This window comes from Lontra canadensis, unplaced genomic scaffold (genome assembly GCF_010015895.1).
Source record: "Lontra canadensis isolate GAN:19392208 unplaced genomic scaffold, GSC_riverotter_1.0 scaffold62, whole genome shotgun sequence".
Lineage (NCBI taxonomy): Eukaryota > Metazoa > Chordata > Mammalia > Carnivora > Mustelidae > Lontra > Lontra canadensis.
The window spans coordinates 8,873,171-8,890,705 of record NW_022631056.1 but is presented as its reverse complement, the minus strand read 5'-3'; the positions used below and the strand labels follow the sequence as shown (position 1 = coordinate 8,890,705).

Genomic DNA, 17,535 nt, shown 5'->3' with positions numbered 1-17,535 from the left:
CTTAAAAGAGGCCCCTTTGAAGCGCCCAACAGAGTAGAGAAGACTTTTCAACTGAGAGTGAGGAAAAATCTGCTATTAAAAATACAATTTTTCCTTGGCTTTGCTAGTTTTGTATTTGGTCAGAGGCACAGAGAGATGGAAGAGGCAAGGCAGATAATACCCCTACTGTGTGTCAGTGGAAAAATGATGAGGTCATTTTGTATGCACCCTCCATGGGAACAGGAGAACAGAAATCATTTTGTGCAGAAAACAGAATAAACCTATGCAAAATAATGTTTAAAATGGAATCAGAAACAATGTGATCGTAAATAATTACTCTTAAAATATTATAAGCTTAGTCTTATTTATGTTGAAATTTTATCCAATTTTGTACTCCTAGGACAAAATTTTGATCACATGTTTTTGTTTAAGACGTAACAAAATGCCCCATCTGGGACCCTATGCCAAAATTCTACCATTAAAAAATATTCTTTTCAAATAAATATTTGTCTATAGTTTAAGTAAAAAACACAAAACACAGATTTAAAGTAAATAAGTTCTAATCCTAACTTTACCTCTGAAGTGAGTGTGGGATACTGGGAACATCATTCAACTTGAATACATGGCTTCCTTTGATAAAATTACAGAATTAAGCTAAACAGCCTTTAATGTTACTTTAGCTTTTCCTGTTCTACTATAATAATGCCTTTATATTTCCCCATATAGATGAAAATGAGTAGTGATGCCTTTTCTGGTGACTGAGGATAAATTTAATCACTTCTTTGATTGAAACCTCTCTATAGGGTATGTATATGTCTGTTATAGCTCTTATTCTTGTGTACTGTCATTGAGAATTTCTATGTTTCACTCAAGTAGATTTGTCTCTTTATATAGTTCTCCACCACACCTAGGACAAAATTGTTCCATGAGAATGCTTGTTGATGGATTTATTATTGAGAGGACACTGGAATAATTCTCTTTCATTGTATTTTTATACTTCAAATACAATTAATTAAGAACTGGTGAAAAATAACTAGTTTTCCTTTCTTAAAGTCCTTTGTTGAAGGAGTTCATAAATGGTTACTTTCCGAAAGAAACTTGGACCGTAGGGATGCCTGGGTGGCTCAGTGGGTTAAGTGTCTGCCTTCAACTCAGTTCATGATCCCAGGATCGTGGGATTGAGTCCCTGACTCCTTGTTCAGCAGGAAGCCTGCTTTTCCCTCTGCCTGTCATTCCGCCTGCTTGTGTGCTCTCTCTCTGTCAAATAAATAAATAAAATCCTTAAAAAAGAAAAAAAAAAGAAAAGAAAAACTTGGACTCTAAAACCGGAAAGTGAGAATCCAATTTCTTACTTAGTCATTCTTCTACTACAGCAAAACAACAATAATAAAAATAGGGACATACTTATAAATACTTTCCCATTAAAATCATTATTAAAGTAAAAGATTTCCTAGGTATTCCTAACTCAAATGTCCATTACTTATACAATGCATAAGATCTATCACATATGCAGAGGGCTTAACAAAGGATTTTTAGAGGTTATAATAGAGAAATCTCAGATATAAATGAAAAGTTGGTGCTGGCTGTACTATGCACGGGGAAGAACATTACCTGGCTCTTCTCAAAACACGGGCACACACATAGACACAAACACACATACACAAGTGTTGGTATCCTCTAATGTGGCTATTTTTATGCTATGTGTTATTTTCACTGCAGTGGCTATCAAGTGATCAAAACATTTTGCAGTTTGATATAACAGTAGGCAGGTTGACATTTAATAATGCATGGAATCGAACAGTCTCAATGCATATTAAAATATCAATATATTTCTTAAAATCCATTGGCTTTTTAGTATGTAAGTCATATTATTAAAATTATATTCATGTTTTGGTGCTATTACATAAGATACACCTAAAGGAATGTACAGATGATTTATTTAAATTCAGAAGAAAACTTTATCAAATTAAATTGTTTTGTGCTTCAAATGACATCATTAGGAAAGTAAAAACCCGGGAGCCTGGGTGGCTCACTCAGTTAAGCGTCTGCCTTCAGCTCAGGTCATGATCTCATGGTCCTGGGATTGAGTCCCACATTGACTCCCTGCTCAGCAGAGAGATCTGTTTCTCCCTTCCCCTCTACCCTGTGCCCACTTGTGCACGTTCTCTCTCTCATGCATGCTCTCTCACTCTCTCAGATAAATCTTAAAAAAAAACAAAAACAAAAACAAAAACAAAAAACCAAAACAAACCAACCCACGGACTGAGAGAAAATATTTACAAACCATATATCTGATAAAGAGTTTGTATCCACTTTATAAAAAACACAAGTCTATAATAAGGACAAACAACCTAACTTAAAAATGAGCAAAGAATTTGAATATCTTCTTTAAAGAAGATATATAAATGCTCAAGCACATGAAAAAATGGAAAATATCACTAGTCATTAAGGAAATGCAAATCAAAACCACAAGGATATTCCACTCCACACCCACGAGAACAGTTAGAGTCAAAAAAACAGAGAATAACAAGTGTTGAGGAGGATGTGAGAGAATCTGGCAAGGGTGTGGAAGAAACTGGAAGTTTCAAATATTGCTGGTGGAAACATAAGTTGGTAGAACCACTTGGGAAAACATTTGGGCAGTTTATCTAAATGTTTGAGAGTTATCATTTTACTCAGCAATTCCTAGGTAGATACCAAGAAAAATGAAAACATATGTCAACTTGTTCTCAAATGTTTATGGCTCCCTGATTCATGTTAGCCACAACTAGAACCAACTGAAAAGGGCATCAGCTGATGAGAAAGCAGAGGATGTGATATATCTGTAGGATAGGATGCTATTCAGTAATAAAAAGAAACAAAGTACTGTTAGATATAACATGGTTGAACCTCAAGAACATTACATTGAGTGAAAGAAGCCAGACACAAAAGATCACACCTGGCATGATTTCATTCATAGCAAAGGAAGAGGCAAATCTATGACAAAAAGTAGATTAGTGGGTGCAAAGAGCTAAAGTAGGGGAATGGAGGAGGCACGTTGCAATGAACACAGGGTTATATTTTCAGATGATGGAATGTTCTAAAACCAGATTCTGATGATGATTGCACAATTCTGTAAATATACCCAAATAGAGTTGTCCATTCTAACTCTGATATGGTAATTATATCTCAAGAAAGCTGTGAAAAAATAAGAAGAGGAAACATGCCATGGTTCTATTGCAATCAATCTATTTTTATTCTACTTTTATATTCTATGGAATATTTTTCTTTTTTTGACATTGATTACACCTTGATTTTAAATGGTGAGGGTTTCCATTACTATTTGTTTGTGGAATCACTTTTTCCATCTTTGGTTTGTTTTCTTGAAGGAATAAAAGAAACTGCCATTAAAATTGCTTTTGAAAACTTACCGTCCACGTGACTTGAACTGTGGTGGGAGTCAACACAACTGGAGTATGAAGACGGACAATGACATCTCCTAGTTCTTTCTGTACTTGTCTATGGTCCACTCCTTGTGCTGGTGGGCTGATATCTACAGAGATAACAATTCCCAAAATTTAAAAATTCCTAGTAAAATTTTAATGTGTATTACACAAACTATTACTATTAGGTCATTAGAAATAATTGCAGGGCAAAAAACCAAACTTTGTGACAAAAAACATTAAAGCATATTTATATACATACCATCCCTGCTAGGACATAATTTGAGAGATGATATTTATCTTTACTAAAATAAAATTAATAAAAGTGTTTGTAATCTCTCACTCCCTTCAAATACATTGTTGTAGAAGATCTATTATTTGCTTATTAAAGAACAAAGTATGTGCCACAAGACGTCTCTAGAAACATCAGTTTTCTACAGATGTTGGCATATTGGAAGACTTTCCCGAGTAGTTAATGGAGCTATATCTGAAAACTTCTGTTTAGGAATTTGTTCAATCCCTTGTCCCAATTGGTAGATTGTATGTTCTTACTGCTTGATCTATTCCAGACTGGAAGCATGGAAAAGAAAGTAATGAGGGAGACGTGGGAAGTGAATTATGTCACTAAAGGTTAACAAAGTGAGGGAAAGAAGAGGAAAAAGCCCTCAATTTACAAAAATACTTTTGACTGAAAACTTTAAGATACCGATAAAATGTTCTAAAGTAATCAATTTTGAACAGAACTTCAATATCTGATAAAAAAAAAAGAATTTGGCTGTTTTTTTGGATGTGATTGGGAGAAGGGAGAGAGAGAGAATTACAATATTTAGAATCCTATACTGTCAGCCGTACATTGTTCAGCTGCCGCAGTATTCACCATTCCCATAATACTAGTCTACTGTTCCATATAATGGTTTATATTCTGTGTGCCCATTAAGAAAAAAATAGAGAAATCATAGACTTCCGAGTTCATCAAGTTGATATCAAATATTGAATTTCACACAAATTCAAATCAACTACGTTAAGTGCTGCACTGCAATGTTAAGTTTTTTTTTTCCTCCAGCTATCTTTTAAGGAAAGAAGCCTCATTTAAAATAATTGATTTTCTTAATCCTGTTTTCTCCTATTTTCTCGGGCTGCAATACAACACTCTGGCAAAAATACTTGTAAATGCATATCTCAACCATAATTTAAATTGGATGCACTAACAAACTGGGACCTAAATAGGGGAGGGAGCGGAAGGATGGGCAAATGGGTGAAGGGGAGTGAGAGGTATAGGCTTACAGTAATCGAATAAGTAAGTCATGGAATAAAACCCACAACATAGGGTAGAGAACAAACTGGTAGTTTCCAGAGGGGAGAGGGAGATGGGCGAAATAGAAGTGGATTAAGAGTACATGTACTGTGATGAGCGATGAGTAATGTATAGAATTATTGAATAACTAGGTGGTATACCTAAAATGAATATAACACTGAATGTCAATTACACTCAAATTTAAAATAAAATAAATATTTCTTTAAAGCCACAGCACAGGGAACATAGTCAATGATATTGTAATAGCATTGAATAGTGACAGACGGTAGCTGCACTTGCGGCGAGCATAGCATAACACAGAGAGAAGTTGAATCACCATGTTGTATGCCTGAAACCAATGTAATATTGTATGTCAACTATACTCAAAAAATTAAAAAAAAAAAGAAAATAAAATTCTCAAGGACCTTAGTGTGATGTGGAAGAATGAATATATTATAATCAGAGGGGGAGATAAACCATGAGAGACTGTAGACTCTGAGAGATAAACTGAGGGTTTTGGAGGGGTGGGGGTGGGGTGGGGGATGGGGTGAGCCTGGTGGTGGGTATTGTGGAGGGCACTTTATGGAGCACCGGGTGTGGTGCATAAGCAATGAATTTTGGAACACTGAAAAAAAATAAAATTTAAAAAATGAAAAAATAAATAAATAAAATGATGATATTTGACCCCCCCAAAATATATATAAGCTTGGCATTACATATAGTATATAATGAAAGTGTTGCTTTTATTTAATATTTGGAATTTATATCATTAATTCCCAAATTTGATTTTAATTAAAATAGCAGGATTAAAATACCTTAAACCTCTTCTATTGTTTTCCAACCCTCTGTACCAATTTGAGTAAAGCACAAACTTATCTCATGACTCAGGATATATATTTGCTGCTATTATTTAGAAAATGTATAATGTAAGCAATAAAAAAAATGAGCGAAAAAATTGGGACATAAATAATTGGGAACTATGTTTTGGTGAATTTTTCCCCCCAGTTCCACTGTTTTTCATCCTTAACATAAATAGCAGAGCTATTCTACTTGATCCAGAAAAAAATTATGAATAATATGTGAATAATATTAACCTTTGCTGACATATCTGTGGTCTACTGTGATGTTGATGCTACAAGTATTTGCTGCCTTCCCAAAGAATTCAAAATTCTATGGTACTTAATATCTTTCAAACTAAGACCTCACACAGCAAAGTGTCCTTTGAAAAGAAGTGCTTTGCAGAATGCAAAGCTGCTGAAAGTGTAGTGTCAAAAAATGAAACTGACATTCAAACACACAACATGAGTTTTTCTATTAAATATCTGTTAAGAGAACATAAGTCTTTTGCTCTATATAGTCTCTCAGCTGGATCAAGCCAGATCACAAACAACTTCTCATGAATCCTTTTGGACCTTTTCACCGAGAAGTTATTTTATGACCCAAGATTTAGTGACTGGCAGAGTTACTGAATGATCAGGAAGGTCTGCCGGATATAATCACACCCAAAGTCTTCCCTACTCTGTTATCTCTCGCCTTCCATTACAGCTACACACAAAAACTGTTTCTGTCTACACTGGTAAAAATGACCCCGGTACTCTGATTTCTCGAGTTAAAGCCACATACATCTTCCGGTTCCATAATTTAATTTACTCATTAAATTCAGACCCACTAAAAGCAACTGGATCCAAGCAAGGTAAAAATATAACCAGTTTCAGATCTTCAAATTTCTTGTTGTACTTTTTATTTCTCTGGAGACAGGTTCTTTACCTACAGGCCCTTTATCATCATGGAAAATTAATCACATTACTGCTTAGAGAACAATAGAGAAGCGGCATTCCCTCCTCCCCTGACTGTCATCATGTCAGCAACGTTCTAAAATCACGAGGGGACTATTTCACTCGATTCCTTTAAGGCACCCTTCTCTGTTATAAGAGCATGCTAGTTACTATCACGGCACTACATTGTAATTATAATAATATTTTTATGGCTGTATGGTGCTTTTCATTGCATAAAAATACTACTTTGAATTATATCTTGTTCAAAGCCTTTTACAAATAGGAAATAATTAACCCTTTCTCAAGAACCCTGCAGGAAGTCGTTTGTAACCAATAATAAAGCCACAAGGTCTGTTTTATTAATTCCCCCCATCTACTAGTAGGAAGGGAACTTATAATGCAGCATCCTGTTTTAACCCCTCCACTCCAGTGATTCTTAATTTGAGAAGAAAAATCTTCAGTTTTGAAATTATAATATTCTGCGTGTTCAAGTTTTTATAAAATTCCAGGTAGTTAACATACAGTGTCGTGTTAGTTTCCGGTAGGACAGAGTGATGGCACAGTTCCTCACCCAGCGCTTATCACAGCATGTGCGGTCCTTAATCCCCAACACGGATTTCACCCATCCCCCACCTCCTCCTGGTTACTGTCAGTTTGTTCTCTAAATTAAGAGTCTGTTTCTTGATTTCTCTTTTTTCCCTTTGCCCATTTGTTTTGTTTTTGATTTTTTTAATCAGTCAAGAGAATTGTATACCTCCGGAAGAAAACTTGATTTACTCCTTTCGGAAACAAATTGCTCCTTTAAACTAACCTGGTCTGATAAAAAAACGAAACAAAACAAACAACAACAAAAACGAAAAGCCCACCCACTGTAGGAATGCTTGTCAAACTTGAGCAGAATCATCTCCTAGAGAGCACCCTAACACAGACTGCTGGGCGTGGTACCCCCAGAGCTTCTGAGCCGGGGCCTGAGACTGAATTTCTACCGTGGTCCTAAGGGATGCAGCTCATGCTCCCGTCAGAGCTCTGCCTGGAGACCCACTGTGCTATAAAAATAGAATTCTTAAACAATAGGGGTAATTTTGATATCCCCATCTGGGCATTAGATCCATTAAAGATCACTTTTTGCATTGTGTCATTAACTTTCAAAGAAGGAGACCAGTTTCCTCCTTTTGAAATACAGTAAAGTCCTAACTTAGCTGATTTACTACGTAAATGTAAACAATTATTTTGTTTGTTTGTTTGTTTGTTTATTTTTTACTCAACAGACCCTGGCAGCTCCGAGAGGAGGACTCATTTACCGAGGTGAACAGCAAGTTCCCTTCTCCTTCCCTGGATGGGGTCTAATGAATCATTGTAACAAGTAAGGCAGACACATTTCTCTTGCCTCAGGCAATTCCTTTGTTCTTAAAGAGCAGCTGAACGAACGCCTCCTTCCAGAACCAGTCACTTTTACAGCCCTTGAAATTACCTTGTGTGCGCACGGGATCCGACATGGGGCTTGGGTCACTGAGACCTTGGGGGTTGATCGCTCTGACCATGAATAAATAGATCGTATTGGGCCGCAATCCCCTCACTGTGTAGAGTGTGGTCTTTACATGGTTTGCCACCGTCTGCCAGCTGTTGCTCACCGATTGGCTGCAACAGGAACAGAACTTTCACTTAAAGACCAGTCGTGAAGGTATCGGCAATGGAGTTGGGTATCAATGACAAAAGTTAATGGCTGAAAATTAAACACACACACGCACAACACTTGAAGTGTTAAGCCCAATAAATGAAACATTTGGATGATTTCGGTTTATTCAACAACAAAGCCGAGCCCACCTAACGGAAGTGCCATGCACAACAAAATTAAACTCAGCCCAGGAGATGTGACAGCCCGTTGCTAATGCACAGCAGCCCACTAAATGAATACCTGTAAAAGGAACAGAGGCCAAGATCACAACATCAAGTTTATACAATAAATATGGTCCTCGTAAATGTATGTATATATACCTTGAAAAGAATTAACCTGTAGAAAGAATAAATGGACTACAGAGTAAATTATGCCAATACATTTTCCTGTTACAAGGTGTGTTTTCTTTTGCATCAATTCCACATGCAATATTATAATAGAGCCTTCTAAAACTACATTTCTGTAAAAGAAGAAAGGAAACATGTAAGGAATATTTTCCTTTGGTCACATTTTTAATAAAATTGTACATTACACAGTATGTGATTTCTCATCTTCAAATGGTGAAATGCCTCTGAATCTAGATGTGGAGACCCCTTAACAGCCCGCCAGAGATGGGATGCCCATTTAGAAAACTTTGTCTAAGGTCAAATGCTGCTTTTGTTCATAATGAGGACAGAATGGGATTTTTCAGGGCTGCCCGTTCACTTTTCAAAAGTTAAAGTTCTTATACGTCAAAGCATGAAAATTACAGAAAAACTGTCTTTTGAAAGTTGGAAATGATGTATTTGTTGATCGTTAACCTTAAATAGATTAGGGAACCCTAAAACGAAAGTAATGGTTTGTCCTAATGCTTTAAAATGACAGGGGCTATTGCTATCTTTATAAAAGCAAATAAAAGAACACTGAAACAATACAAACTTCATTTTCCCATTTGTGTAAGTATTTTATCAAATTCTCATAATGACTTCATCATGACATTTGCTAATGTATAGTCTATATCCTTATATTGATGACAATTTTTTCAGGTAACAATTGGACCTATTTTTTCCTTTCAGCAACCAGAAGTGCATGGAATCAATTCTTTAATTGCAGCTTTTCGTTTTTTTCCCTTAGGCATACCCCAAAGCTTCATTAAAATATATAGCACAAAAACAGTGGAACTATTTTAAATTCTGCTGTAATTATGAGGAAGCAAGTTTCCAGGATTCCATGCCTCAATAAACAATGCAGAACTTAAAAAGTGTCCCGCCTAATTAAATTATTTTCTGCCTAGTTCTAATGACAAAATTCTCATCTTAAGTCTTTACGATGGTCAGAGTAAAGAAAGGAGCTAAGTGGTTAGGTGTTGAGCTAGATCCCCATAGACTTAGGCGTGGGTAATGCATATTTAGTCCTATTATCAAGTTATAAGTGGAAAAAAACCAACTAGAGTCTATTCTTGAATAAAATCAGATAAATACTTAAAATGCACTGTTAAACATGTTCTTAAGATAAAACAGCAGGATAGCTCATGTGAGATTTTAGGATATAGGAGCTTAAGCAACAACCCAATGGAGAAAAAATAAAAAAATAAAATAAAAAAAAAGGAACTCTCCCATACCTGAAAGCCTCAATGATATATGCACTTGCTGGAAGGGCTCCAGGGGTACCTGGTTGCCAGGACAAGGTGACACTGTTCTTAGTAACATCAGTGACCTGTGGTTTGGATGGTGGCCCTGGCAGTTCACTTAAGTCATAATTTTTACTGATTGTTGCTCCAGATTCTATAGAGGACAAACAGAAAATGCTTCATTCCTGATTGCATAAGATGCCATAACACTTAAAAGAAGGAAAATAGTCTATTAAAGAAGTTGACCTAGACAATGAGCAATTCATCTTCATGAATCAAAAGTATGTAAATGAATACTTGCCTTTTCTACATGTTATTAAATGCTTACTTTCATGCAAGATCACTAGAATTGCTTGCTCTTCAGGTAGAGGAAATATGTTTATCGAGGACAAATGTATCAAACTGCATATATGTAATGTCATGTGGAGAAATTAAAAAGTGGCATATGACTTCATTTTTGTAGTCAGTGAATTTAAAATTTTGATTATTTGATTGTTATTTGATGAGAGCTAATCACTGAAATGGGCTCAAGATTTCTTCTGTTGAGATCATTCCCAAGGACTCACCTGTCACGTCCAGCACAGCACTCCACGAAGTCTCCCCACTTGAACTTGTAGCCACACAAGTGTAAGTACCAGTATCAGAAATCTAGTGTGCAACAAAGGGAGACAATTCAATTATTTTAATTAATTTGTAGAGTACTCAATCTCAAGGAGGTAATATTTCATTTCTTAAATGTGATGTATCATTTGGCTGTCCAAATTGTTCATTAGTCAATCATATGTGCACACAAAATATTAAAATCAACTCATATAATATTATTTTATTCATAACAGGAATTGAATGATTTTTTTTTTGTATTTCTACAACTAAATGTTATTTGTCTGGTAAACTCGATTTGTCTGTTCCTCTTCCCTCCAATGTAATACCTTTATCTTCGTATAACTCCAGTTTACAATGGGGTTTCGCTGTGTCAGAGTCACATATGGACAACTCAGGACAGAATTTTTCAGAATCCTATAAATATTCAGAGATCAGCAATGCAAAACTGTCTTTTCCACCTTAATACATTATATTTCAATGGACAAAATGCACTCAGAGTCAATAAGGATTGTGATCCCAGGTGGCTGACTTTTTTTTTAAAGACATGGAGAAAAGTGAAGGAAAAAAAAACAAACAGGTCTCTCCCTTCAAATAGATTGATATTCACTTATATTTAGATTTTAGTAGTGTGACAGAGAATGAGATAAAATTATATCATAAACACACAAACCATGTCTAAGGAATCTGTTCAGTTTAGAGCCGAAAGGGACCACGCAAATAATCTCATGCCCCACCCTTTAAAGCATATTTAAGAACCGCCATTCCATTGATCCCTTAAAATGCTCTTATTATTCGCTGAAGAACAGGAAAGGATTTTTTTTTAAGTAGTTGATAATACAATCAAGAGTTCTCTTTTACAAATGTACAAGGTATACATTTCTGTGACTATGCTTTGGCAAAAGGCGCCAATCAATGAAAAAGTGTATGTCAAAAATCTTCTTTGTGGTTGAGTTCTGTGGGCCTTGGGTATAAACAGATTGATTCACACTGGTTTAGAGATGAGACTGGGCAGAGAAACTGGTGACCAGTCTGAATAAGGCAAGTCACATGACACAAAGTTAAAATTCTGTGATGAACATGAGCCTAATTGTTGATGAAATATGAGGGTTCATGGAATATAGTCTCTTCTGGGTCCACAGAGTAAGTGTATTGATGACTCAACCTTCTGCAATGGATTCTCAGGTACATCATTAGTGCATGGATGTTACTGCTGGGCCACCATTTTAATTGATTTCAAATGTCATTATGTATTTTAACTTGAGTTTCAAACTGCTCTGGAGCATCGTTCTCTGCCATATTATCTTCATACAATTGTCTTCTATTATACAGCGGGATGACGGGGCATAGCCATTGTAAAAAGAGCCATTCTTTCACACGTGGCTGTGTGTGCATTATAGTCATTAGCAATCTCTCCATTTAAGAAGCATCACTCACAAACTAAATATAATGAGCCAAGGTTGGATTTTAATGCGATGTTCATTTGAATGCGGTCTGTGAAAGAGTAAAGAATTTGCATTTTATTATAGCTGCTGAACTAAAATGTAGCACTTGTTATTATGTGCAAATGCTGAAAGAAGGGTATGTAGGTAATGCTTCTTAACTGCATCTCTTTGTCATTGTGGAGAGACACAGTCTGACATTAGCGGTGGTAGGTAGGTTTTAATGAGTATTGGAATATTCTACTCCTCAAAAGATACAGATTCAGTTACCAATTAGCTGGACTAGGAGAACACAGTGTTCATCACATTATTTCCATCCCCTCCCCCCCATTAAGTACCAAAAAAAAAAAAAAGGGAAAGAAATAGTGAGACACAAAGGATTATGACCTATAGAAACCCTCTTTTGACTATACGAGTCAAGTAGTGTAAAAACACATTTTCATCTCCCTTTAAAGACAGTCAGAAAAAGAACAACATTTTCGTACTGGAGTTTATCAAAAGCTGAATTATCGTTGCTAAAACTCACTCTTCAATCACCATCATCATCACTACCTTCATTCTTATTTCTTTAACTTTAAATAATTTCTTTTCGGGTCATGAGTGCTTCATCTCTCTTCTTTCCTTCTCCTTTTATCCTTAACCAAGTGCTCTAAAAAGAGATTAATGCATTGGCACACTCCATCACCTGGCTTTTCACCTTGCGTGGTTGGCTGCAGACAAGCCCCCGGGAACTTGCATCTCAGAGACACGACTCAGAAGCCTGACACAGGGCTCGAAGTTTGTTTGACATCATCAAGCACCCACCTTTAATTGCTTCTTTCAAACACTACTGGGGATCTTGACTATTCAAGCACACCCTTTAATTCAGTGGTACAGTGAAAATGCATTAACCTCCATGGCCCAAGTCTGCCTTTAGCCCAACGAGAGAGGTGAAAGTGTTTACTCAAGGAGAGGTGGCATTAATTTTTTAATAACTCCCATTTGTTCAAAGAAGGTTAGCAATTAATTCAGAATCAATAAAGAAACAGGCTAAAATCTGTACTAATTTATTTGTCTTTTAACTGAATTTGACAGCATGTTTTCCTAATTCAAGCAATAATTAATGCCTATGTCTCAAAATTAAAATGAAAACATTAAATATTAATTTTATTAACAAATATACAAATTAACAAAGGTTTGTGTGCTTTGAGTGTGCATGGACATACTACAAAGAGTCCTTCCTTTTTTGTAAATATCTGGGTGATACACTGATAAATACCAAGTAAACACATAATTAACTATAAATATATTTGTATTTTAAGAGAAGAAATAATCCATGTTGTTATCAATTGAAAATACATGTAGTGAAAAATATTTTAACTTCTTCCCTAGCTTCCAGATAGTAAAATTCAGCATTGTTTTCCTGGTTTTTTGTTTTGTTGTTGTTTGTTTGTTTGTTTTGTGTTGTTGTTGTTATTTTAAATCTTGGCTCCTATTTCTACCTAGATACCAGATTCTACTAATTGCTCTTCCACCAAATAATTTTTGATTAATTTTTCTTCATGCCCAATATTAGTCACCTTACTTCTGGCTCTCATTCCCAATCTTTTGACTATTCTAGCAAACTCTGCAGTGTTAGCATAGTGATTCCCACATGGAGGGGGGGCTCTGTACATTTTGTTGAATGAAAATGAATATACTCATAGAGGGCAGGCGGTCCCTATCTGGCACTCACACCTTGTGTAACCAATCCCTCCCCTCAAATGTGTGTGGGACCTGTTGACTTGTTTCTGGACAACAGGAGATGGCAAGGGTGACAGGATGTCACATTTGCGATTATGTAACATAAGGTCATAATACTTGTCTTGCCAGGAGACTCCCTTCCTCATTGACTTTAAGGAAGCAAGTAGTCAAAATGGGAATATCAATTTGGCAAGGAACTAAAGGCAACCTCCAGTCCACAGCAAACGAGATGCTGAGGTAATCCGTATGATAGCCATTTGGAACTAATTGCTGCCAGCAATCATGTTGCTGAGAAGCAAATTTATCCCCAATCTTCAGATGAGACCACAACCAGGATACCTGATTATCCCTTTGTGAGACCCAGAAGTGGAAGACCCAACTAAATCACACCCAGGCTCCTAACCCCACAGAAACAAATAAATGTATGTTGCTTTAAGCCTCTAAGTATTTGCTGATATTGTTAAACAACAGTAGATAGCTAATAAAATATTCAGAAAGAGGCATTTGAGTTGCTTCTGGAGTAAGTTTAATTTGTTAAATTGGCAGGAATAGTCACCATCTTCCAATAAAAGAACAGCAATGACTTGTCCTTGTCCACAGGCTTAAATCTAAACTCCACAGCAGCTTAAACTAAAATGTAAGATTTTCCACCCACTAGCCAAATCTACCTTTTATGTACTCAATCTTATCTCTTCAGTTTTTCACATAATAGCTTGGCCAAGCCAAGTTGTCCACATTTCCTTACAAACTTCCTTTGTTCATGACAGTAAATCAAAAGGATCTGACACTTTCAAATTACTTTAAATATCCCATTACTATCATTAACTTCATGTGTTTAAGATTTTCAGCTTTATCAATTGGATACGTACAAGTTGGAATGAAAGAATCAAAAGTTTCTAAGTCTGTTATGATATTATCATTAACATAAGGACTTTCCTTCTAATATCAATTCATCAAATGGTGAATTTGAAATAAGAAATAGGGAAATAAGAAATAACAGGGCCTATAATAAAAGGTACAGCAACTGTGCTAGTATGGAAGATTTTAAGTTTACAAAGCCACTTCTCCCGAGGGCAATACTTACGTTGAAATGAAGACCCAAACACAAGTCAAGCATCACTTACCCGTAAATTCTTAATCTGCAGTGTCCCTTGTTCTTGTATAGTTGCTCTTGGATCTCTACCCAGAAAAGTAAATCCCTCCTTCAACCAGCTAATTACAGGAAGAGGATCCCCAGTAGCTTTACATTTCAGTAATGCTGTACCATCTACTGCTAGTGTTTGGTTGGCCGGGCCTTGTAGAATTATGGGTGGAGGTCTATCTGTCAAAACTAAAGGATAAGGATATTTTCAGTATATTTTAACTTCTCAGAAGTTATATTATAGTATTAGATGCATATTACATATATATTATCTATAATTTATCCTGCATATTCTATGCCCATTATGTATCTATCATCTATACATACTATGATATATATACAGCATATTTACTGAGGACATACTATTGTTTATAACTTACTCTGAATTACCTATGGTAGATGACAATAAAATAAATTCTGACATTATAGTATTGTTGAAAGTATTTATCATATTAAAATAAAAATATGGAGAGTTCATAGCAGTTATTCACAAAATGTACATTTTATCTCTTATATGCATATTTAAGAAAGCCTATAGAGTATCATATGGGTAGAAACAATTTTCACCTTTGCTTTCATTATAAATATACATATAATACAAAATTTCACCCTTCAAAGCACCTTGCTCTCCCTCTCTCTCTATTTATACATATACATATATACAGACTATGGTATGTTGGCTGATATTAAATTACTAGATATAAATACTTTATTTCTAAGATTATGACACTGGGCCTTAGATAACAGTATTATGATCTGGGTGATAGGATTTAACTAGTCCTTAGAATTAAGCAGTAATCTAGTTATACTCTATTTATGGTATGACAAATTAGGGTTTTCCATGTAAAATCAGTGTTTACATATATATCAATTCCTGTGTTCATCTGGGTAAAATTTCCACAATTCATAAACTTCTAGTTCAGTGTTTTTTTAAAAATTTGTTTCATGACAGTATCTTCAGTGTCTTTGGAAGTATGTCATAATGATTTAGGAAGTATAGCAGCATGTTAGTATTATTTAAATGGATGATGGAAATATGGAGTCAATTGGATGCAAACTTTCATCCAGAATTCATTAGAAGAACACTTCATAACAAAACTGACACGTCCAGGTCCAAGGAAGGCTTTGTTAAGAGCAAGTTCTAAAACTTGCATGGATTTTGGTTAATTACTCAAAATATTTATGCATATTTATATTATGTTTATTATATAATTACCAAAATATGTATACCACATATAAACATAAAACTTTCACAGAAAGGAAAAACAGTTGTGGATTTTAATGATTATTAAGCAACAGTGAGGAGAAAGTATCTATAAAGTATCTATAAAGTATTTGTGTGTGTGTGTGTTACAATGTACATTATCAAAATGTCATTTTGCTCATTAATACTCTAATCTCCTTTGTCCACCAGATTATCTATTTCCCAATCTATATGCAGCATCTTTATTATTAGGATTTGTGCTTTTGGGGGAAAAACATTAAACAGCCCTTTTACAGCCTACCATGAGAAAGCCAACCAATTTTAATTTAAAATAGAAGTTATGAAATAGATCTATTGCATGTGCATGTCAAGATGCAGTGGACTTCTAATCAACATAAACCTACTACATCAAAATATGTATTAAAATGTGTATATGTATGTGTGTCTATGCACACATATAAAAACCTTATAAAAAACTAAAAAAATGAAATTTTGTGTATTATTTACAAAAATTAGAACTATATCTTTTATGATTTTCTTGCTCAAATTCTTCATTTTAGAAGTAAATAAAATAATCTTCAGATAATGTGAAAATACAATGTTATATTAATTCTGGCCCATACTACACAATCGATATCCAAACTGAATATTCGTGGAAGTCATTTTCTTTATGGGTCAAAAATGAAGGGGCCAATCACAAAACATGAATAATTCTAAATTCAGTGAGAAAAATGGGTCTACATTACTAGAGTAGAATCTATTTATTCAATTTTAAATATTCTTACTGCTTTTTTTCAAATTAAATATCTTTACAGAATTTAGGTAACTGCTCATAACCTGTTTTTATTTTTATATCCCTGAAATCATTAGATATAGCCAAGGACATCTAATTACTTTCTTTCTTTTTTATTGCTCAAATGAGTAGCTCAATGTCTTTTTAATGAATTTGATCAATAAAGTAATTGAAAATCTCCTCGCCAGAAGGAATTTTCAGTTTCAAAGATGTTATGGGTGAAAGATGACCGCAGGTTTCCATGACACTGAGGTCAAAGGTTAAATGAACATTTAGGGTTTCCAGTGGTCTGTGAACAATTCCCTGGTTTTCTCTAACTATGCATTATAAATCCTCAATAAACCATTTATATAAGATCATGGTGTGACATTTGTTGTCAATATAATATATAAATACATTTCTTCTCTCTAGTCCTTTTAGATGCTATTGGCTGCACTCAGAATTCTCATTACAATTTCCTAATTTTCTGAAAGAAAAAGAGCAGAAGGAAAGAAGAAATGAACAGTGCCAACGAATTAATGAAAAGGTCTTCTGAAAGGATATTTTGAAATTCAAGTATATTGAAGCATCTTCATTCAATCTATAATCAGTAAAATTATCACTCAACAGAACATTTCATCACCATTAGCAATCTCATCTTATATGAACACTTGAGTTAAAAATACCTCCAAGAAAGGAGTCTACGTGCAAAAATGTAGCAACAGAAACACTGCTCTACGTGTTTTGCTTGTTTCTCTGAATATGACATACATTTTTTATTCTACATTGGAATTTCAATTGGCTCTAAATTGCCCTGGGTCACACCCTCCAAAAAATGGTGCAAATGAAAATGATAGCTCACATACCATTAAATTTTAACCAATCTGAAAACTCAACAAA

At 35.0% G+C, this 17,535-nt stretch overlaps 1 protein-coding gene across 24 annotated transcripts in view; it reads right to left on the bottom strand.

Annotated features, from left to right (window-relative positions):
* Positions 1–17,535, bottom strand: part of ROBO2 (roundabout guidance receptor 2) — a 1,669,704-nt gene that overhangs the window by 86,600 nt on the left and 1,565,569 nt on the right. For all 24 annotated transcript variants that reach the window (XM_032878035.1, XM_032878033.1, XM_032878031.1 and 21 more), the window contains 5 exons: positions 14,643–14,848; positions 10,321–10,402; positions 9,746–9,908; positions 7,942–8,108; positions 3,390–3,511 (listed from right to left, as the gene is read on the bottom strand). In XM_032878035.1, the coding sequence (XP_032733926.1) occupies positions 3,390–3,511; positions 7,942–8,108; positions 9,746–9,908; positions 10,321–10,402; positions 14,643–14,848 (740 nt within the window). The remainder of the gene's footprint in view (positions 1–3,389; positions 3,512–7,941; positions 8,109–9,745; positions 9,909–10,320; positions 10,403–14,642; positions 14,849–17,535) is intronic.